The following is a 23,742-nucleotide window of genomic DNA, read 5'->3' on the forward strand; positions in this document are numbered from 1 at the left end:
TGTGGATGTTTGTCAGAACGATTAATGGTAATGTAAGACATCTGCTGTCATTCAAGCACTTCAGAATAAATTAGTGTTTTCAGTTTGAGGGGTGGGGGTGGGGGCGGGGGGTGCAGGGTAGTCACTTGCCTGTTGGCTTTTGTAATGCGATCTTTGGCTGGTATTTGTTAAATGATGATTCTGACCGTTTCACCAGCCACTCAAGCTGGTGAAACATAAAAAAAAAAATCATTAAATAAACATAGGCTGAAGATCCTGATGTGAAAGCCAACTGAAGTAGTAACTAGCTATGAGAAAAATTTCAATTGTGGTGAAATTTGTACCATTAAGTTGTACACTAATCTATATCAAACTGGGTTTCTCAACACACCACACTTTTTTTCTCAAAAACTGTAGAAAAATTTTGTATTCAAAAACATCAGTATGGAGGGAAAAATGTTCTTAGTTGCACAGATTTATTTGTATTGTGTGATATTAAACATAGATTGTTTTTTTTGTTACTATCCTGTTGATTGTAGCATTCTAAATGTCAACCTGTGTCTTGGGGATGATTCTCTCTTCTTGCATCTGTATTGGAACGTTAGAGAAGAGTTAGTAAATACATTCATATTCAATTAGTTTCTGAAATTCTTATTTCTCCATTATTACGGTTCTGTTTTATCATATGAAATTTTTCTTAAAATATAGAAATTAGTTCTCCACTGCATAAGTTTTAAATTGTTGCAGCTTTTTTTTTCTTTTGCACTGTTGTTATACAATATATACTTGTAATAATAATTTCAAATTATGTTTATTATTTTTATGCATGTATATATGATTACAATTCTAACTTTAGTGCACCAATATTTTACTTCCTTTTCAATCTGTTTGTGTTTGATTGCATCACTTCTTTCTGGTGATTCTACAGAGTAAAGGGGGATGCAGTTCAGTCATAGCTAGTATATGTATTCTGAATGCAAGTTTTATGTTACATCATTGAAGTGAAGTGTGATGTAATGGAAGGGTAAATATTTCAGTATATTACAGTCACAGTCAAATCCAAATGGAACTCACTTCAGATGTCCTTTGCTTACTTCTCACAACTTTATTACTGAAGAGGTTGTAGCAGTCTCCCCCAAACTGAGATACTGTGAATTTTGCTTGAACATTAAATTACATTTATGAGGCCATGCGTCCTTGCAGTTTTCTTAGTCTTTCATGTTATAATACAGAAAAAAACGTATGCATGTGCACAAGCAAAATGTTATTGACAACTGCAGTAGTAGTTAATGCAGTAATAATTTTTGTAGCGTTCATATCCTGTCTTCCTCCATTTGTTTTCATAATCTTTGTGCTTGTAGTGTTTTTTAAATCATTTTATTAAAAGTGGACAGGTGAAAATAATCACACCTTATTCTGTCGTCATTTTTATGTAAGTAGAATTTCCTGTGTGAACATTTACCACATTACTGCCTCTTTGTCATGTGGTTTTGGAGATGGGAGGACAGCTTGTATAGTTTTTTTATTCTTGGATATTGTTTAATAATAATCACTGTTCACTTCTTCAGTTTGAAAAATGTGAGGAATTCTTGTACATGAAACTGCCTTCATACAGTGCCCTCCTCCATCACCAAAGAGAAATAATAATATAATAATAATAATAATAACTGAGCATTGCTGTGCACCAACAAATAATAAACATTTGGAAGTTTATATTGTTGGCACCTTGTGTGTTTAGGTATGGCTATATTTTGTTCAGCCGAAACATTTTAGATTTAGGAAACTGTTGTCACACTGTTCCGCAACTTTTGTTCCTTTAGTTAACAATTTAATTTTGGTGTTTGTACAAGGTGTGATCAAAACGTAACGTGATTTCCCCCCCCCCCCCCCCCCCCCCCCCCCCCCCCCCCCCCCCTTAAAGAATCTTTATTTAATCAACAACAACAGCTACTACTACTGCTACTACAACTGTGTCCCCTTCAAAGTAATCCCTTGCAGATATAAAAACACTGGTGTCAGCTTCTTTCAATCTTGGAAGCACTTATGGAACTCATTTTTCATTATGGTGTTGAACTCATTCAGCAATTCTGTTTTTATGTCATCAGTGATGGCAAAACGTCATCCTTCCATGGTTATCTTCAGGCTCTGGAATTGAAATAAGTTGCAGAGGGTCCTGTCTGGCTAAAACACACACACACACACACACACACACACACACACACACACACACACACACACACACAGGGATTGCTTCAAGCAAATGGTACATAACTTTCAAGTAGTATTCCTTATTGACAGTACAGCTATAAGGCAGGAACTTGTGATGGACTATCTCATTGTAAGCAAAGAAAACAGTGAGAAGGCCTTTCAAGTGGTGTGTGAACTTGTCAATTTTTTTTATTACTTTTAATTTATTTTTTATTTTTGTCAGTTTAGATTGGGATGATTGGACCTTGGTTTCAGTGTCATATCCATAAAGCCATGTTTTGCCATCTGTTATAACCTTCTTTAGAAATTCTTGTTGCTTAATTCAACAATTCCTGAGTGATGTCTACACAATGTCATTTTTGGTTGAAATTCAACTATTCGGAACAAACTTAGCTGCTACACAGTTCATTCCCAAAATATAAGAAAAAATTTGCATGGCATGAGCCAAAGGATATGCTGACATCATCAGCAATCTCTAAAAATGGTTCAAATGGCTCTGAGCACTATGGGACTTTACAGCTGAGGTCATCAGTCCCCTAGAACTTAGAACACTTAAACCTAACTAACGTAAGGACATCACTCGCATCCATGCCTGAGGCAGGATTCGAACCTGCGACCGCAGCGGTCGCGCGGTTCCAGACTGTAGCTCCTAAAACCGCTCGTCCACCATGGCCGGCTCAGCAACCTCTCTGATGGCCAAAAGATATGCTGAAGCTGGCAGCAATCTCTCTGATGCTGAGTCAGTGATTTTCCAGAACCTTTTTCTTTTCTTCTTCCACATTTACATCAGTAATTTATGTGCTGGGAGATCTAGGGTTGATGACATCTTAAACATCTTCTCGACCCTCTTTGGAACATTTATGCCACTTGTAAACTCTTGTCTTACTTGTAGTGGATTCATTATGATTTTGTATTTGGTACTGCACTTTATTTCATTTCTCAAACAAAATTTAATGCAAAATTTTTTGATTCATATTTTTTGAGAGTAAAAATCTGCTGAACATTTGAAAACACGTATAATCTTTTTGACTGTTGACAGTAAACTGAATGTTCAAACAGCTGAAAATGCAAACATACATCAGGAACATGTGTACCAACAAGATGATAAAAAATTGAAAATTGGATTGATAAAGCCCATTAAATTACAAGTACTTGTCACTTTTTGGTCACACCTTTGTACAGTTATTTTTCAATTTTAAAATTGTTGCGCACACTTGCATAACTATTTAGGCATCTTAATATTGTGCATGTTTGCTAACTGTATGTTTGTATGCATGTATACCTGCTTGTTGTGATGTGGATGCATTCTTAACAAATAGTATTCCAAGGAAACAAAACATACTATAACCTCAGACGAATCGTAATTGTCACTGCACACACAATAATATATTTAAAACAGTCCATTAATGCGTTGGATGTAACAGTATTTGTCAACCATATTCTCATATTGGCATGAAACTGTCACACTCGTTTGTGTTTTATCACTGCTGCAAATTGTGTGTCCCTCTTAGAAGGGAACTGCTTGTGGCTTGCTACAAATAGTATAATTAACTTGGTTCATTAGTGTGCCAGACTGATCAGTAATGATACTGCTGTATATGTTTTTTTACATCGATGCAGTTATTTCTGACTGAAATATTACAGAACTGAACTAACATATTAAGTTTCAAAATGTAGTTGAGTTTTTGGACTGTATCCTTCATTGAAGCTAACTTCCTCTCCCCCTCCCCCTTTGTTCACCACTGTCTGTAGTGAGTAGACATCAGAACTTATATTCTACATTGGATCCTCGATGAGCCATGTGTTCAACACATTTAGTGCGGATGCCCAATAGTGTCCAACCTCCTGCAGGAATCTCTAAGTAGCAAGCACAGAGGACACGGATGGGGACTGTGGATAGGTGGCACTAGGTGGGGATGTGGGTTATCCGAGAGGTGTGCTGAGATAATCCACGCAGTTACAATAAACACTAAGTCTATTGGCACACTGATGAATACAACTGCCTAGTAAGCAGGAGATCCTGAGTTTGAATCCCGGTCCGACACATTTCCTCACTTTCCGTGCCCAAGTTGGTGACTCTCATAGTTCCATCCATATCCAGGAGAATGGAGTCGCGCAGAGCTCTGTATTGAGTGTGTCTCTATTTTTAGTGGCCATTGATGGTCTAGCAGCAGCTGCCGGGCCCTCCGTCTCATGTTCTCTGTGTGCAGACGACTTCTGCATTTCGTACTGCTGCTCCAGTACTGTTGTTGCTGAGCGGCACCTCCAAGGAACCATCCATAAGGCGCAGTCATGGGCTCTAGCCCATGGCTTCTAGTTTTCAGCTGCAAAGTTGTGTGTCGTGCATTTCTGTCGCCATTGTACCGTTCATCCAGAACCCGCACTTTATCTTAATGACGATCCACTCACTGTAGTTGGAGACATATCAGTTCCTAGGACTGGTTTTCGATGCTCGATTGACTTGGCTCCCTGATCTTCGTCAGCTTAAGCAGAAGTGCTGGCAGCACCTCATTGCCCTCCATTGCTTGAGCAACACCACTTGGAGTGCAGATCGCTGTACGCTGCTGCAGCTCTACAGAGCCCTTGTCCAATCCCGATTAAACTATGGGAGTGTGGTTTATGGTTCGACAGCACCTTCAGCATTGTATTTACTCGACCCTGTGCACCATTGTGGGCTGCAATTAGCGACAGTCGCTTTTAGGACGAGTCTGGTGACCAGTATACTGGTGGAGTCTGGTGTCCCTCCACTGCAGATCAGACGTGTGCAACTGCTCACCAGTTATGCAGCACACATTTGTAGTTCCCTGAGGATCTGAATTACCGTCTCCTTTTTCTGCCCGCGGCAGTCCATCTCCCGCATTGGCGACCCAGATCGGGGCTAAGTATTGCGGTTCGCTTGCAGTCCCTTCTCTCCGAACTGGAGTCTTTCCCTTTACCACCTCTACTTGCAGTCCGTTCACGTATGACTCCATGGTGTATGCCTCAGCCGCAGCTTTGTCTGGAACTTCTGCATGGCCCTAAGGACTCTGTTAACCCCGCCTCTCTCTGCTGTCACTTCCTCTCGCTTCTTGACTTGTTCCGGGGCTCTGAAAAGCAGTTTACACAGATGGCTCAATGGCTGATGGTCACATAGGCTTCACACACATTGATGGAGGACGTATTGAGCAGCACTCCTTGCCAGTTGCCTGCAGTGTTTTCACTGCAGAACTGGCGGTCATATCTCGTGCTCTTGAGTACATCCACTCATGCCCTGGCGAGTCATTTCTCCAATGTACTGACTCATTGAGCAGCCTACAAGCTATCGACCAGTGCTATCCTCACCACCGTCACTGGTAGCGTCTATTCGGAAGTCCATCTATGCCCTGGAACAGTCCCGCCGTTCCATGGTGTTTGTGTGGACCCCGGGACATGTCGGAATCTCCGGCAACGAACTTGCTGACAGGCTGGCCAAACAGGCAATGCGGAAACTGCTTCTGGAGATAGGCATCTCCAAAGCTGACCTTGTCTTACACCACAGGGTTTTCCGGCTTTGGGAGACGGAATGGTATAACAGCACACACAACAAACTGCATGTCATTAAGGAAACTATGAATGTGTGGAAGCCTTCCACGCAGGCCTCTCACAGGGAATCAGTTGGCTTCTGCCGGCTCAGCATTGGCCATACGTGGCCAACACATGGTTACCTACTCCGTCGCGAGGACTCACCTCAGTGTTGCTGTGGCTCCCAATTGACAGTCGTCCACCTCTTGCTGGACTGCCCACTTTTAGCAGCTCTGCGGCAGACTTATAACTTTCCCAGCACCCTGCCTTCGGTGTTGGGCGACAATGCCTCCACAGCAGCTTTAGTTTGATGTTTTATCCGTGAGAGTGGGTTTCATACTTCTATGTAGGTTTTAGCACATGTCCTTTGTCCCTCTGTGTCCTCTACCCAAGTTCTTTTAGGGTGGAGGTTTTAATGTGTTGCCGAGTGGCTGGCTTTCCCTTTTTATTCTCGTGGTTGGCCAGCCACTGTAATCTGCTTTCATGTTTTACTCTCTTCTGTTTCTAGCCTCTCTCTCTGTTGTTTTCATGTCCTCTTTTGTTCCTTTTAGTGTTTGTTGCCTTCTCTTTGTTCTTGTGGTTTTCCCTTTCTCTCCGTTTTGTGTTATATGTTTCGTCCGTTTTCTTCTCACACTTGTGGCATTATTTTATTAGGAACAAGGGACGGATGACCTGGTAGTTTGGTTCCTTCCCCCACCTTTAAACCAACCAACCAACTTCCGTAGTCGATTTGCACCTGTTTCGTACAGAGGATATGATTAGTGTCTGGGCTTCCGTCTTCTCGACGAGGATTGTAATCCTCGACATTGTAAGTGATGTCCAAGGAGCGACGAGGAGTACAGTGTGGCCTGAAGTAGCACTTAGTAACTTTTCCGGTAGTTCCTTATTCTGTCTAGGTTTGGTGTTGTAGGATTCCTGGACGTCTTGGTCTATATACAGGCTAGCTACCGTACTTCTTCAGTCCTAGTGATGAGGTATTTCGTGTTTTCATCTCGAGTATTGTCCGATTGAAACAGTAATTGTACGTGTTGTTGTTTCAGCTTCATGATCGTGGAGCAGAAAGGACAGTGTGACCCCTGTAATATCTTGCTTCACTGTGCTGTACATATGCGAATGTCATGACGGGTAGTATTATATCCTAATGTCTGTCCAACATTGGTGTATGTCGAGAGTGTTTCTACCGGCATCTTTTTAAAGCACTCTTTGAGGTGTTTGTCTTTGGGCAGTAGGCTGTTGGTGATATTGCAGTGTGGAATTATCTCTGATACTAATCCTGACTAGAAACTTATTCGCACTATAGAACATCACATGGGAAGCTCTGTGCTCCAAAATGACATATTCTACAAGAAAATATACCATTTATGGAGTTTTGACATTCAGCACATCTTTAGCGACAATGTAGTGGGTGATGTAGGCAATGCAGTCTAGTTTGTCGACTTTAGGAACCTCTCAGAGAGGTTGATTCCAATTCGATAGAATAGCACTGCTGCAGGGAGGATTGGCATTTTATGCCCCAGAAGTAATTATGGCATTGGGTTCTGTAGTTGACATACCTTACAGTGGCTTAAATAGTGTCCAATGGATCAGTAGAGAGCTGGCCTTCAGATTTGGTCTAACGTTTTTTCAAGTCCAAAGTGACTAGAAGTTGGGGAATTTTGGAAATCTTCAGGATCAATGGCTGCAGATGAGCTAGAATGTTGAGCAATCAGTTCCTCATGTTCTGTTTATTAATTGCAATCCTCCTTCGGTCATTGTTTGGTTCCATTTTGTATGCCGTTGTAACATTGTACTCCTGAAGCCTCAGTGCCCATCTTGCCGTTTGTCCTGTCTGATCCTTCAGGCTAGTTAGCCAACCAGTATAGAGAATAGTGATCCATCACGACGACAAATAGTTCACCACATAAATATGGCTAGATGTTGTTGATGGCTCAAATAACTGTAAGGTACTCTTTCTCAGTTGTAGAATAATTCATCTCAGACTTCGAGAGAGCTTATGTGTATGTGAGTAATCACCTTTTCAGCACCTCCCTGAATGTGTACTATCTGAAAACCACTGTTATCGTTATGAAGTTCTGTCTCTGCATTCTTGTCATACAATGCTAGAAATGTAGATGATGATAGCACCACCTTAAGGTCAAGGAAGGTACTTTCTTGCACCTTGTTCCAGGAGAATTTCAAGACTTCCTACAGTAGTTCTTGAATGGGTGTGCCTCAGTACAGAAGTCCTTCATCTGTTACCGGTAGTACAAGCCATTCCAAGAAAATGTGACACATCATGTATTTTCCAAGGAATTGGAAAAACTGTGATTGATTTTATTTTCTGGATTGGAATGCATTCCATCGCCATTCACCAGGATTTTTACTTTCTGGGCAATGAGAGTCACTGTTTCTGTTCCAGGTAGAAACATGCAGTCTGAACACACTTACAGACGGCTGTCAGTAGCTTGGGTGTTCTTCAGAGGTCTTTGAAACAACATTGCCAGATAGCAAAGAAAAAACGTCAATTTTAAGGTGTAGAAGCACATTGTCTGTCATACGTTTGAAGGTAGCTGGAGCAACACACAGTCCAAAATGCATCACTTTAAACTCAGAGTCTGTCAGGAGGTACGAAGGTGGTCTTTCCACGGTCAACCTCAATATGACAGTAGCCTGTCTGCATGTCAATAGTTGTGAAATTCTTTGTCCCTTTCCAGTAGTCCAGGTTGATGACAACCAGTGCACAGCAATGAATTGAATTGATATCATTCTTCATGGTTTTTTCACTCATTTGTAGACAACACAGAAATGCCATGTGCCATCCTTCTTCACCAGAAGGACAACAGGAGTGTGCCCAGGACACTCTGAAGGCTCAATGATGTCATCTTGCAGCAGGGTCTCCACTTTCTCTCAGGTTATCAGTCATTCAGCTGGTGACACTGCACGAGCAAAGGCTAATTGGTGGATGGTCCCCAGTATTGTTTACCATTGGCTGCTTGATCTGTCTTTTCTCCATTCCAGATCTCAAGGCATAAAAAAACTGATGCAGAATGGCTATTGGTCACTGATGTTTTTCATCTGTCAGGTTAGATCTTGTTGACAGTTTGATAGTAGTTTCCTCCCCTGAATTGTCTGTAGTTGTAACAGAGCATGATTTGTCTATGGGGGACTAAGCTGCCCTTCCTGGTCTGGTTCAGCTATCGCCACACACACACACACACACACACACACCACCACACACACACACACACACTCTTTTAGGGATAAGTTGTGGCTGATTGTGACAGTAATACAAAGTGCTCCTCAAGTATTCTCAACCGTTATGATCATCACTGGCATCTGTGTTTCTTTAGTGAGCCTGTACAGCTTTTCACAATTGACAACGGCTTCAGATTTTAACTATACATCTCGACCGCCGATGGATAAAGTAGTTGTCAGTGGCAAATGACCATCTACAGAAGTTTATGTATGTGTGCTCATTGGTACAGCTTTGTCAGTCTGGAGCTCTGATCACCCACTGTCTATAACCACTTATAATGTCTGCAAGCAGTCTGTCCCATCTGAGAATAATGTCATGACTATGTTGTGTTAAAATGTCAATTTCGAAGGGCTGTGTAGTGTCATTGATAGCTATTCATGCAATTTGTGTTCTTATCGGCTGGACAAGTTTCCTGTTTGCAACTTTCAGCACAGTTGCTTTAGTATTTCTTTAGCTGGTGACAACAAGCATTACACATTACAGAAATGGAAGCCCAAGTCGACTTAGCACGTCAATTGGTTCACTGTTATCGGTGAAACTTCCTGTTTACTTGGTAACTGTTGTCCAAGCACGATTGTCATCTGTGGGGGCCACATCTCCATAGATGGCTACCTAACATAGTACTCCTGAATTCAGCAGCTAGACGAGTGGCCGGTTAGAGCAACATTGTCGTCTGTAGTTGACTGGCTAGAATAGGACTGTTGTAGAGTACTTGCCCACGAAAGGCAAAGGTCCCGAGTTCAAGTCTCGGTGTGGCACACAGTTTTAATCTGCCAGGAAGTGTCATATCAGCATACACTCTGCTGCAGAGTGAAAATCTCATTCAGGACTGTTGTAACGGCTGACGTCTTGTGGCATAATACGTTATAACTTCGATTTTAAGTTCTCTTATGTTACGTTTTTGGCAATTCTACATCATAAATTTGTCTCTCTGTGAAAAAGCCCTAAGATCAGTCCTAAAAATTACCCGATTTTACATTTCTTCTAGTAAGGTCTACCTCGATTCCAAGAACGTACTCAACAATGTCCTGTTTTCTTCCTGTAGATATCACATCAGTGTGACTGAAGGAGTTACAAGTGCCACAAAGGACAGGTGGTTCGCACCACAGGTAGTGGCAGAGTTACGGGAATATTTTAGGCCATTGTGGAGAGGGAGACGTGACAGAGAAAATGCTTACATAATACATGATTTGTGTTGGCAACACAACCTGCAACATTTAGTTTCACTGCGCAATTGTGAAAATTATGATAAATCTACAGCTAGATTGCAGGGGTAATGGAAAAACAAGACAGTTTTCCGCAAGGAGCCGATATGACGAAGGGGCCCAGTCCGCGCATTTTCTTCTGCCACATATAACTCTGTCTCATCTTTCTGCATGTAATTCCTATGTACTGTGTTCAGCAACAATTTCAATTGTCAACCTCATAAATTCAAACACTGAGCTTTGAAGAATATGCTCAGTCATAATCGAGAAAACGTTCCCCTTTTCTGGCTAGTGAAGTCTTATTGGCTGGCGACTTGTTAAGTTACCCAATAGCCAGTTGAGCCACCGCACCACACTAAGTCGTGTAAAATGAGCTCACTTCCTGGATGTGTGGAGAAGGGGACTGGCCATTCAATGACGAGAGTGCAGGTAGGAGTGAAGCATTTTGTGACATCTGAAAATGTACTTTTCATGCAGATAATTTGCTATGACAGAGATGCCACATGGAGAGAGACGGATTTTGATAGCACACCTTAAAGACTTTCGTGCTCCAAATCTGACACAAAACTGTTTCTCTTCGAGCCTAAAATAACACTTTATAACAGCACAAAGTTCATCATTAAACAGATACCTGCATTTATGCTTATGGTTTAACCGCTCAGCTGCTTAGCTGCTGTGATGTTTGTGGTTGAATTCAACATGTTCATCAATTTTTGCATTTTTTTCTGGCTGAGCACAAAGGGTGCTTTCTCAAAGACACATGTTTTGAACATATACTTCGTGGTTGTAGCATGTTAGAAAATAGCTTGATTACCTTGTACCAAGATACCAATTTCAATTTTTTGGTGAGGTTTTACATGCTGTTACACATCTGTGATTTTTTGAGAACTAATTAAATTCTTTACCACAAATTATTGTATCAACATTGCATTGTAAATCTAATTTCTTTCACTTACACAGATTTTATACAAAGTATTGGGCTGGATTGCGATTTTTAATCTTATTTGCCAATTACATGTGTTTTTGCTCATATTTTCAGGGTTTAAACATTTTCCTCAATTTTGCTTTTTTAAGTCTGTAAATGTAAAATAGGGGTTTCACTGTAATCATTGAACACACTTATGCATTCTCTGCAGTAGCGCATGACATGTCCGGGGCGTCCACAGGGTGCTCTACTTGATGGAGGAGTCGGTTTTAACAAGTTGATCGTATGATGGGTTGTCATGTTGTGACATACTTCACTAGATGATTTTGGTACACATCTTGTGCAACTCCTCGAATGTGAGATTTTATCGACTTCAGTTATGTCCAGATTCATGAGCAAAGAGCCAACGCATTCTTTATGTATGACTGTGTTGTTTAATTCTTCTGCCAAAAGGACTTGCGGTTGATTGACGCCAAATGTTTTTTTCACTCCAGCCTGTCCCAGCTGTTGAGCTTCTCTTTGTTGTTTTCAAACTACTGTTAGCTGTGCCATCCAAGTAAAAGTATATGTTTGCTAAAAACATAATGTCATCCCACCATTTGTGTGTGACAACTAGGTCGAATTCAGCCATTTCACCGGGTCCCAACTGGCATCTCTGGAAAACACTGATGGATGCCAGCTATGCAGGTGACTTACTCCTCGTATTCCAGTTCCTGTCCATGTAGGCAACAAATTTTACATTGCCTAATTGGAACCGTGGTGGTGTAGGTGTCTCAAAGTATCCAGCATTTCCACCAAATAGTATCCCTCATAACCACACTCAAGTTCTAACCCCAAACCAGGTCATCAGTGAAGCACAAAACTTACAACAGAAAACATGTTTATTATGAACACCAGTCTACAACTGGAACACAGTTGACATCCTGAGCAGATATTCCAGAATGCTGCTGTATCAGATATTCCAGAATGCTGCTGTTTATACACACATTGAATATTCGAGAGTATACAAGTATTACAAACATAAGATATTTCAAGAAAGTTTCAGAAAATATAATTGCTGGTGGTCAGGTTTGAACAGGTGGCCCGCACCACATTACCCAGTGAAGCTAACCTTATCACTACACTGCAGGTACCACAGGTTGTGGTGCTGTTATATTACAGTATAATGTTCCTGCCTCAGTAACAGTGTCTAGTGTAGAATCTGTGAGATACTCATTACTTCACCCAAAGCTTATTGCCCTTTGCCTCATCACCGAATTTAGTAATTTTTAAATTATATGATGTTTTTAATTGCATTGTTTCATAATCATCAGTGGCCATCATTGTTTACATTGCTGTCACCTTTGTATTAGAGTGTGTTACACTATAATACACATTAAATTTTTATTATTATTATTTTATTCAGCTGTAGTCATGTAGTTTCTGGAAGGGAAAAAAGGTTTATCTGCCAAATTACCAGTGACAGTTACCCAATACCTCCTCATTAGTACACTGTTATGACAGAACAGTTGACAAGTGAATTAAAACGCAATGTTTCATTACCAGATGATCATGATAGAAAGTTTTTGGCACATTTACATGCACAGCTTGTCTAGAAATGAACTAATTGAGAACACCTCACAACTCATTCACTTGTGGCAGATCCCCCTCTTCCACTCTTCCCCCTCTTCCACTCTCCCCCCTCTTCCACTCTCCCCCCTCTTCCACTCTCCCCCCTCTTCCACTCTCCCCCCTCTTCCACTCTCCCCCCTCTTCCACTCTCCCCCCTCTTCCACTCTCCCCCCTCTTCCACTCTCCCCCCTCTTCCACTCTCCCCCCCCCTCTTCCACTCTCCCCCCCCTCTTCCACTCTCCCCCCCCTCTTCCACTCTCCCCCCCCTCTTCCCTCTCCCCCCCCTCTTCCACTCTCCCCCCCCTCTTCCACTCTCCCCCCCCTCTTCCACTCTCCCCCCCCCCTCTTCACTCTCCCCCCCCTCTTCCACTCTCCCCCCCCTCTTCCACTCTCCCCCCCTCTTCCACTCTCCCCCCCTCTTCCACTCTCCCCCCCCTCTTCCACTCTCCCCCCCCCTCTTCCACTCTCCCCCCCCCTCTTCCACTCTCCCCCCCCCCTCTTCCACTCTCCCCCCCCCTCTTCCACTCTCTCCCCCCCTCTTCCACTCTCTCCCCCCCTCTTCCACTCTCTCCCCCCTCTTCCACTCTCTCCCCCCTCTTCCACTCTCTCCCCCCCTCTTCCACTCTCTCCCCCTCTCTTCCACTCTCTCCCCCCTCTCTTCCACTCTCTCCCCCCTCTCTTCCACTCTCTCCCCCCTCTCTTCCACTCTCTCCCCCCTCTCTTCCACTCTCTCCCCCCCTCTCTTCCACTCTCTCCCCCCTCTCTTCCACTCTCTCCCCCCTCTCTTCCACTCTCTCCCCCCTCTCTTCCACTCTCTCCCCCCTCTCTTCCACTCTCTCCCCCCTCTCTTCCACTCTCTCCCCCCCTCTCTTCCACTCTCTCTCCCCCCTCTTCCACTCTCTCCCCCCCCTCTTCCACTCTCTCCCCCCCCTCTTCCACTCTCTCCCCCCCCCTCTTCCACTCTCCCCCCCCCCTCTTCCACTCTCCCCCCCCTCTTCCACCCCCCCCCCCTCTTCCACTCTCCCCCCCCTCTTCCACTCTCTCCCCCCCCCCTCTTCCACTCTCTCCCCCCCTCTTCCACTCTCTCCCCCCTCTTCCACTCTCTCCCCCCCTCTTCCACTCTCTCCCCCCCTCTTCCACTCTCTCCCCCCTCTTCCACTCTCTCCCCCCCTCTTCCACTCTCTCCCCCCCCTCTTCCACTCTCTCCCCCCCTCTTCCACTCTCTCCCCCCCTCTTCCACTCTCTCCCCCCCCTCTTCCACTCTCTCCCCCCCCTCTTCCACTCTCTCCCCCCTCTTCCACTCTCTCCCCCCCTCTTCCACTCTCTCCCCCCCTCTTCCACTCTCTCCCCCCCTCTTCCACTCTCTCCCCCCCCTCTTCCACTCTCTCCCCCCCCTCTTCCACTCTCTCCCCCCCCTCTTCCACACTCTCCCCCCCCTCTTCCACTCTCTCCCCCCCCTCTTCCACTCTCTCCCCCCCTCTTCCACTCTCTCCCCCCCCCTCTTCCACTCTCCCCCCCCCTCTTCCACTCTCTCCCCCCCTCTTCCACTCTCTCCCCCCCCCTCTTCCACTCTCTCCCCCCCCCTCTTCCACTCTCCCCCCCCCTCTTCCACTCTCTCCCCCCCCCTCTTCCACTCTCTCCCCCCCTCTTCCACACTCTCGCCCCCCCCTCTTCCACACTCTCGCCCCCCCTCTTCCACACTCTCGCCCCCCCCTTTTCCACACTCTCGCCCCCCCCCCTCTTTTCCACTCTCTCCCCCCCCCCCTCTTTTCCACTCTCTCCCCTCTCCACTTGCAATCTACCTCACCCCCTCCACTTGCACCCTACCCCACCCCACCGTGACTTTTGTTTCCCTCCTCCCCCGTGCGTGTGTGTGTGTGTGTGTGTGTGTGTGTGTGTGTGTGTGTGTGTCGTCAATATCCTTCCTTTATCTGAATGTGCACATCTCTAATGACGTTTTGTGAAACCCCAATCTTTCCTCTTTCTGCCATGACCTTTACTCCTATTCTGTCTTTATTTTGTTTTCTGGAATATTGGACCCTGCATATGAGAGATATTCTTTCCTCTGAAAAAATAATTTTTTACACTGTTGAAATAACATTGTTACCTATTTAGTATGCACCAACAGTTAATTAAGACTTTCGTTACAATCTCGAAACTGCTGGGAGATTTAGTGGCGCACATCTGCAGCACCTAGTTAGCTGTTAGCTGCACCGAACTACACTTCATAGATAAAACAGGCACTCAGACTTTTGTTGTTGTCATGCTGTCATTAGTACTTCACTCTTAATGCAAATGGAACTAGAAAATGAGGATTACACTGTTTGTAGCATGTTATTCTTCTTCTGCATCTGTTGTTTGTATATCCAGTCTCCTGATCATAACACCATAGCATTACTTTTCAGTCCCTTTTCAAATTTTTATTCTTCCATTCATTTATTGCCCAATTTTTAAACAAATGCCATTTAAGTAGCCTACTTTGGATGTTTCCTAGCTGGTGCTGATATCAGTGATTTTCACATCAACATAGATTTATGCTACACTTAAGGACGCTTTGCTCATTTAGTAATAATTATTGTTTGCAAGTGCTACTAGCATTTGTTAGCAGATCTTGCAAGTTTTGTGTTATGCATATTTTCCTTTGCGTTAACTTACCACTGTTAATTATATGGCAACACTATGCTTCCATTAATGGATCACAAGAATGCTTTCAGACTGCAGCACATGTTTATACTAGACTGTTTTCTTTTTTTACCTCCTCCCCCTCCCTGCATTTCCCTCTCTTTTCATATTTATCCCCATCTGTACCTAATACTAGTGTGAAGTAAATTTGTTGCTTAATATCTCAAGGACACAACATTATTCAAAACGGAAGAAAATGGCGTGGATCATACTCTGTGCTCTCTCTCTCTCTCTCTCTCTCTCTCTCTCTCTCTCTCTGTGCTCTCTCTCTCTCTCTCTCTCTCTCTCTCTCTCTCTCTCTCTCTCTCTCTCTCTCTCTCTCTCTCTCTCTCGAAGTAATCGTAAGTTGTTCGTTTCTCTTGGTACTATGAAATTAGTTTGGTTTAACCAACTTGGTTAAGGAATCGTGACTTACAAGAACTTAAGGCAATATTGCAGTGTCTGCCTGGAACTTCAGTAGGTTCTTAATGTTTTGTATGTTCCTCTAAGTTTTGTTTATGTTTGGAGAATGCCACAAGGCTTAATTGACATTCTAAGTACTCTAATTCAGGCAGAGCTACCAGTAAACAGCCTAAAGGATACTGAGAAGTATCTGATTCATTAGGACTATTCTTTGCAGTGTAATATGTTGCTCAAACTGGTTTCCAGTTGTGATTCGAATATCAAAGTAGGAATATCAAAGGTGCACGTATCGTGGCACATCGGTTTGGGTATGTTAAGATACTGGTGCACTAAGGGAAAGGAAACCTTTGCTTTTTAGTGTTCATGCTATTTGTGTGTGATTTGTAATACTGCTTTTGCATTCGTAGGCACTGTCTTGTCACGTCAGTCTGGTGTGCACAAATGTAGCTAGTCACTAGTAGGCTCGATCGCTTTTTAGGAATGGGGCAAACTAATGGTTTAGGTAAGTAAGGAGGCTTTAAACCATACACTATTTATAATATAGCAAACATCTTCAGCACCATCAGCTTCTGGGTTTCTTTTTTCTAGTCATTTTTATGTATTGCCATATACATTAAGAATTTGCACGTATATTGATATAAACTGGGTGGTGACGGTAGCATGTTTCGAAAATCATTTGTCAAATTGTTAATTAAATTAGCATTTCGTTCTGTACAATTAATTCTGTATGTTTTCAAATCTTGTTTTCTCCCAGAAATGGACGAAGAGGAGGCTGATGGTAGGAAAGTGGACAAATGGCAGGACAAAATAAGCAGCGGTTTCGACAGATTGATGTCTTTTGCCTCGACAGAATTAGACAAACGCCGCCGAAGTACAGAAGGATCTTCACCACGTGCCGGAGATGTAGCCGCCAACTGTAACACCAGTCCAGACAGTGGAATCGGACATGGCGATCCTCCTCAGTTACCTTCGACTCTTCCCAACACTTCAACAAAAAAGCGCTCTCTCGAAGTTGGAGGATCAAGTCCAGGTCCAAAGATGCCACGGCTGTTTAAAACGCCGACCTCAAAACCTTCACCGGATCGAGCTGGGAGGGATTCTCCACCTGTATTGGAACCACCTCTTGTAGAGGACACAGCCGGTCCTCCACGGACACCGTCACCATCTTCTGCTGATGAACCTCCGCCTGTATCTACGGGACCTTCCTTCAGTCCTGCCCCCCTAGATGGTCCTTACAGTCCAGTGTCCGTAACGAGTGTTCCTCTAACTAATGGCGAATCCTGCAGCCCACCTCCAGCTCTGCCACCTTCTGTCCCAATCAGGTACCATCGCTCAGAACATGGTGATCACAAGTCTAGAGCAGACCACCATTTCAAGAAAAAATTCTTTCACAGAGAGAACTGGACTTCCAGCAATCACTGGCAACATAATGCTCCTCCAGCAGGACACCACAGTCACCACCACAAAGGGAAATTCAGACCCAAAGGGAAGATTGGGAGTGGCACGGGACTAAAGGACACCATATGTCAGCAGGCATAACCCCAGATTTCTCCATCCCACCACCACACCTTGTTAATACCTCCTTACTCCACCCTACCATCCGCATCACAGACACAGCTCCAGGTATCGTGGTCATCAATCCTGGGAGCGATACGGAGGCTCCCATGATGGAGCTGGCCCCGATTCGTCAATTGACCAGGTAGGCCCCTCAGTTTCTCACTAAATTTTTAAGAATTGTAATTCGAGAAAGTAAGATGATGTATATCTCTTGTACCATTGTGTTACTCGGTATTTGTACTGTTTGGTATGCACATGAACCTGCCTGTTACCTTCTTTCTGTGCTTCTAGTCCTGCTAAACCACATATACCCAATTCCATGTGGCAATTATTTCTTTTTGTTTAGCATCTATTATTCTTCTTGAATACCTGACTGTACCAGTGCTGAATGTAATATTTATATTCTATATGCTAAAACATTTTTGTTTTAGATCTTCTAAGCCAGAATTAACAGATGAACTAATATTTATAAATTTGATATGTTTGATCTTATCCAATCCTTTGATAGTGCATAAATTACAAACAACGTATTTTATGCTTTTGCTTGTGGACTAGCAAAGCATTTGCTTTCCAGTTACTCTCCCACATGTGAGTTGAACATCTTTGCAGACTTTGTTGTCTCAGAATTGTCCTCCAGTTGCTGCAACCATTGAGTCAATGCTGTTTTTTGTCTCTTAGTTCCAGTCAATTGTTAATAACAAACTGTGAGTGTGCTGAGTCATTAATTCTGGTTCTCGTTTTCATATTTTTAAAATCTTTATTACTTTTATGTGTAAAGGTTAATCAAAATCTGATGCTAGTGGCTAAAATTTCAATGTTGAAAAGGAGAGGTCCCCAGCAGTGGGATCGACTTTCTGAAATCTTCTACAAGATGATGTATTTTAAGGTGCCTGGTATCACACCCTGTAGCTATTCACACTGGTGGGCCAACGTTTGCGAGTACTTGACAAAAAGGAAAAAACAAATTGGCCATTTTGCATGATGTTCTGCAACTGTGCTAGTAATAATATTAAGTATATCGATTGAATAGCGTAATCGTTAGGTACAGGTCTCCCATGCAAAAGGTTGTCTGTTCAAAACTCATGAGGTGCTATCCAAATTTCTATTTTTAAACCTTCATAAAAATGACCGTGGTCTTTATTTTTATTCAGTTAATGGTGTTAAATGTAATTTTTTCATTACTTTTCCTATGTCACATCATTTTACTCACCATTTTAACTTTTTCCATTGCTTTCGTTTCCTTATCATCATTCTTTTTCCATGTGAATCTTTGTTCATGTGAATTTAATTTTTTATTTATCTTTCATAATATTTAAACATTTGAAACTGTGGATGCATTGGTGAAAAAACAAAAGGTGAAATAACCTGTTTATATGGACTGTGCAGTGTTGTCAAACCTGTGTTTTTCCTTACAGTAAGTATATATATTTTGGGTTGTAATCCTCAAACGAAACATTAAAAATGAACTGTTGTTGCACTATTGATAAAGGAGCTTGGATCAAGATTTAAACGAAAGAAGGGGATTATAAATAAAACAAAATTCAAGCGAAATGACGAATGAAAACAATGAATGTAATAACATGGACAAAAAGTATAGGTTGATAAAACAGTAGAAATTAAATGACCTTAATACATAAAAATAATTAAAATCACTTGAACAAAGATTACAGTTAAAAAAAAAGTTAGGAACAAAATGAGAGCAATTGAACAAATAAATAAGGTGATTAAAATGATGTGTTAAAGCAATAGAAATTTAAAGTTACATTTAACCCAACTGATTGAATAAAAAAATGACCAAAGTCAAATTTCGATAAAGATTTAAAGACAAAAATTTAGAGAGCACCTAATGAGATTTCCTTGTGATTTTCGTTCACATATTTTAAATAACCAATTCCCAGTTCTTTTAATATTTTTATTTTATTTGTGTTCTTAAGTGTTGGTGTACTTGAATCAAAGTAAGAAAGTTTAAAGTGGAAAGCCTTAACAGTAAAAGGAAATGAAACAGATAATTTGTCAGTCAGTCTTCCATTTTATTCAAGTAAACAGTAATAATTGTTGAAGAAACTAAAGGCATTTGAACTGAGAGTGTTTTGCATGGAGCCAAAGCCTTAATCATTACACTGTGCAACCAATCTGTTGCACGTTACTCTTTCACAGCTGTAGAACATCATGCAAAATTCCATTTTTTATATTATTTATTTATTGTAATTTGCTCACATCAGTGTAAATGGCTGCAGAGCGTGGTTCATGGGACCTTACCCTATATCATCGTACAGCTGATTTCAAAAAGTCTATCCACCACTGGGGACCTCTCCTTGTCAGTTTATTATTTCTAACTAAAGGACCAAAGTAAAGCCTGTTTACTTGAAGGTTAGCGTGACAACTCCCAAATGGCACTGTCAATTGGTAGGCCGTTTGCACGAGGGGCAGCTACAGATGTTTTTTTACGATGACGGGACTTGTAACTGGAAGACACAGACAGCTGGCTGTTACCTTCTATTAGGTTATCACTGTGGTTCATCATGGCACTTGTTGGAGCATTTATTTGCAATAAACAAGATCAAAGAAGAAACTGACTTACAGGTAATGGATGACTGTTCTATCCTCCATGGAAAACTTTGAGTTCCTGGGAAAGGACCTAGGGAAGGAGGGTGAGGCCAGATAAGGGTAAGATATTTGTGGAAGGCAGCCAGGAGTTTGTTTAGGTAGAAATGTGGGAGGGTCACAGCTGAAGAGAGGTGTAAACTGGAGAGATTAGATTCAGTGTTGCCTTTTGTTCAAAGAAGTGGTTGGGAGAGAGAGGAGAGAGAAAAAGAGAGAGAGAGAGAGAGAGAGAGAGAGAGAGAGAGAGAGAGAGAGAGAGAGAGAGAGAGAACAACAATCCACTTTATGGATCATGAGGAGGATAGTAGGTTTCTGATGAGCCCAGCATGACTGAGTTGGGGTGAACCAAGGAGTCAAGTAACAGACACTGCATCATCAAACGTGAGATTAATCATCAAACCTAAAGGATTCAGCCAAGAGTTGGAACTGTCTGAGACAGTTTTTATTTATTTAGTTATTTGTTGTTGTTGTAGTTAAAGGTTTTCGGCATAGCATTTTGTTAGTCCTAGTTACCTCTGTCTGACCATTATTCAATGTTTTCTTCTGTTTAATATAACTGCATTGACAAAAGATAAAAGAGAATTTAAGAATGCTAATGAAGATCTGACTTTCATGCTACTGTAAAAAAAGTAGTCTGTTTTTACTGTTATGTCACCTATTCCACTTTTAAAATAAGTGTAATGTCACAATTTCTGAAGATATCTGATGGTAACTTCCTGGCAAAACTGTGTGCCAGACCGAGACTGAAACTCGGGACCTTCGAGTCTCGGTCCGGCACACAGTTTTAATCATCCAGGAAGTTTCATATCAGCGCACACTCTGCTGCAGAGTGAAAATCTCATTCTGGAAATATCTGAAGGTATTTAGAATGTATCTTGATAGTGCATTGTTTGTGGTTGTTGTTACAGGTTCATCACACCATCTTACGTGAAGCGGGTTATCGTTGTTTTGTGCCAGTCAGCCAAGTCACTGCCAACTGTGTACTGCCACTCTAAACTATTTGTTGTATAGTGATTTATACGTCGAATGTATTCTTTGTCCTGTACAAGCAAGTAATCCTCATATTTCTTGCTCAAAACTTGAGTACCAGAGCATGTAATATTCTGCATAACTGTTGGTTTTGTTAACTGCCTTTTAATTTTGTTAAGCCAGTTTTAAGAATTTTGTGATCACAGTATTTGTTATTGACTCAGTGTTTATAATTACTTTATCCAAATAATCTGGGTGGAGCAACTAATTATGTTATATAATATGTCAGTGTTCAGCAGTATTTTTACTGCTCTGGTTAAAAGTTGACTGTGTGCTTCCACACATTTTATTGACTGCCACATCATTATTTATTAAACATTTAAAGAATGAAGACCTAATTCTGTAAGATGATGGACTTCATAACAAATAATGTTAAGTTTTTGTTCTGTTGTGTATAAGGGCACTGACTTTTAAAGTGAAAATTCTTTAATTTAAAAGGATGCTTGTGTGGTTTTAGATGTAATAAGTTGTATAGTAGATAGAAATGTTAGCAGGGCAAAAGATTTTTTTCAGTGGTAAAGACAGAACTGTGCCCTGGAGGGTATGTAGAATATAGTTGTAATATATGTCAATTTATTTCCCATTCCTAAGTGTTTGATATGTTATAATGTGATATTGTTATATTTCATTTTTATGTACAATAACGTAATTTTGAAAGTTTTAAATTTAATGTCTGTGTGCCTGTGATGAACATGGAAGTTATTTTTTAACAAACTGTGGTTGTTAACATAAGATGACCAAACAAAATGAGACATTGGTGAGTCTGTGAATGGAGTGATAAATATATATGTATATATTATATATATATTTAAGAGAAATTGCTTTTCTTTGACAAATTGCAGTGAGCTAATTTATTGATAAGTGATCAGATAAAATAAGATGCCCTGATAATGCATTGTTAAAAATCACTGCCATTTTATGCCCATTTTAATAGCTAGGCACTGCCACATGATTGTGTTCAAGTGAAGACAGAGTGATCTCGTTTGATAGAGACAGTGTATGTACACTTTTTCTGTGCATGGTTGTTCATTTTTAAATACATATAAATTGTAGATAACGGTTCCTTTTCATTGTTTTATAATACTTATGTAGTATCAACCAGTTTATAGCTACAATAAACCAAAAATTTTTAAGATAATGGTAGGCTCAGTAAAGTATAAGTGCAAAATAAAATTAAGAAGCTTGTTCATTTCTGGTACATAATTTTTGGAAATATTCTCCAGTGTGTCAATAATATTTATAATATTTGAAGTTTTATTCTTTTGTGTTGTAAATAAGTATTTTAACATAAATAACTTTAAAAAGCTATTTAAAAAATAGCAGAGGAAGTTTGAAAAAGTACCCCATTCCACCGATGAAACAAAAAAAATTAATCCCTATTTGTCTGCCTGTATTTTCATTTGTTTTATATCTTTATAAGTACTCATTAATTTATATGTGTGTTCACTTTGTACATGCAGTTATTTTCATGGTGTATTTTACATTTCTGTTCATTGCTTTGTTGCATGACAGCAAGCAAATCAAGTGTATTAATGTTGTTTCAAAGTTCGGTTTTGTAGATAGCAGTAGCTTACATAAGCTTGTACACATAATATGATGCCGAATGTTCAATAAACTGTTTTATTAATGTACTGAATGAAATTAAATGAGAGTTTAATAACCTTCCATTTGACGTTTCCTTTTAGGAAATGTAGTCGTAATATTTTCAATGTGTTTTTTAAACCGGTTCATGTTTGTAAGAATGGTGGGTGCTTTTTATACTTCAAATTACTCACGTCATCCTTCAAATAGTCAAATGACAAACTTATTGTAGAATAAAAATAAGTTAATGGTTTTATTTGCATTTTTGCTCACTACTCTTGTGCTGAACAAACATCTTAATTATGTACCTTGATGGCTATAAACTGAGAGAAGGGAGAATATTAGATTTTGGGAAAATCACTTTCTACACACTGCCACTAAATGCACTGAATGAACATAACTCATTGCTCACTGAATTTTATATGTAGAAGACTGTCAACATCATTTGAAAAAAGAACACATTGAGAGTAAATTTTGCTTTATGATTGAATAACTGCTTGAAGCAGTTCTTATTTTTTGGCTGCTTTCCTTTTATTACTTCTGTCTAGATAATATCATTTCATTGATGGAGTTGATACACCTTTTACGATGTAAAATGTATAGAGATGTAGGTGAGAAATGAATTGAATATTGACAGGTATAGTTACATAATATACATTGTCTCAGAGTTGTATAAGATAAATGTAAAATCCTGGATGGAACGAACAACCTTGAATGTTGCCTCACCATCATTCCCTAAATCCCTCAACATGCAAACTAATCTTACACCGGCAGAAAGAACCGCAGTCCACCATCTAAAAACTGACCCCGACATTATAATCCTACCTGCTGATGAAGGATCCACCACTGTTATTTTGAACCGCAAGGGTTACTTGGCAGAAGGACTCTGCCAGCCGTCGGACACTTCCACCTACAAACCTTGTCGCAACGACCCCATTCCAGAAATGCAGCAGGATCTCCACTGACTCTTCATATCCTTACACCCATCCCAGAACCTCTCCCCACAATCCATCTCTCTGGTCATCCCTAACACGCCCCACACTCCTACCTTCTACATGGTTCCTAAAGTCCATAAACCCAACCACCCACGACAGCCCATTGTGGCTGGTTACTGTGCCCCAGTGAGAGAATCTCTGCTCTCGTAGACCAACACCTTCAACCTATTACCTGGAACCTACCCTCCT

The 23,742-nt window shown here is 41.3% G+C and overlaps 1 protein-coding gene across 1 annotated transcript in view; it reads left to right on the forward strand.

Moving 5' to 3' along the window:
• The window catches only part of LOC124794700 (histone-lysine N-methyltransferase, H3 lysine-79 specific), a 209,582-nt gene extending 186,874 nt beyond the window's left edge, over positions 1–22,708 (forward strand). The window contains 3 exon segments of the mRNA XM_047258267.1: positions 16,542–17,273; positions 17,276–17,484; positions 20,854–22,708. Coding sequence (XP_047114223.1) covers positions 16,542–17,273; positions 17,276–17,484; positions 20,854–20,943 — 1,031 coding nt within the window. The 3' untranslated portion in view covers positions 20,944–22,708.
• Positions 22,709–23,742: the final 1,034 nt, after the last annotated feature.

The sequence above is a fragment of the Schistocerca piceifrons genome, chromosome 4 (assembly GCF_021461385.2).
Source record: "Schistocerca piceifrons isolate TAMUIC-IGC-003096 chromosome 4, iqSchPice1.1, whole genome shotgun sequence".
NCBI lineage: Eukaryota > Metazoa > Arthropoda > Insecta > Orthoptera > Acrididae > Schistocerca > Schistocerca piceifrons.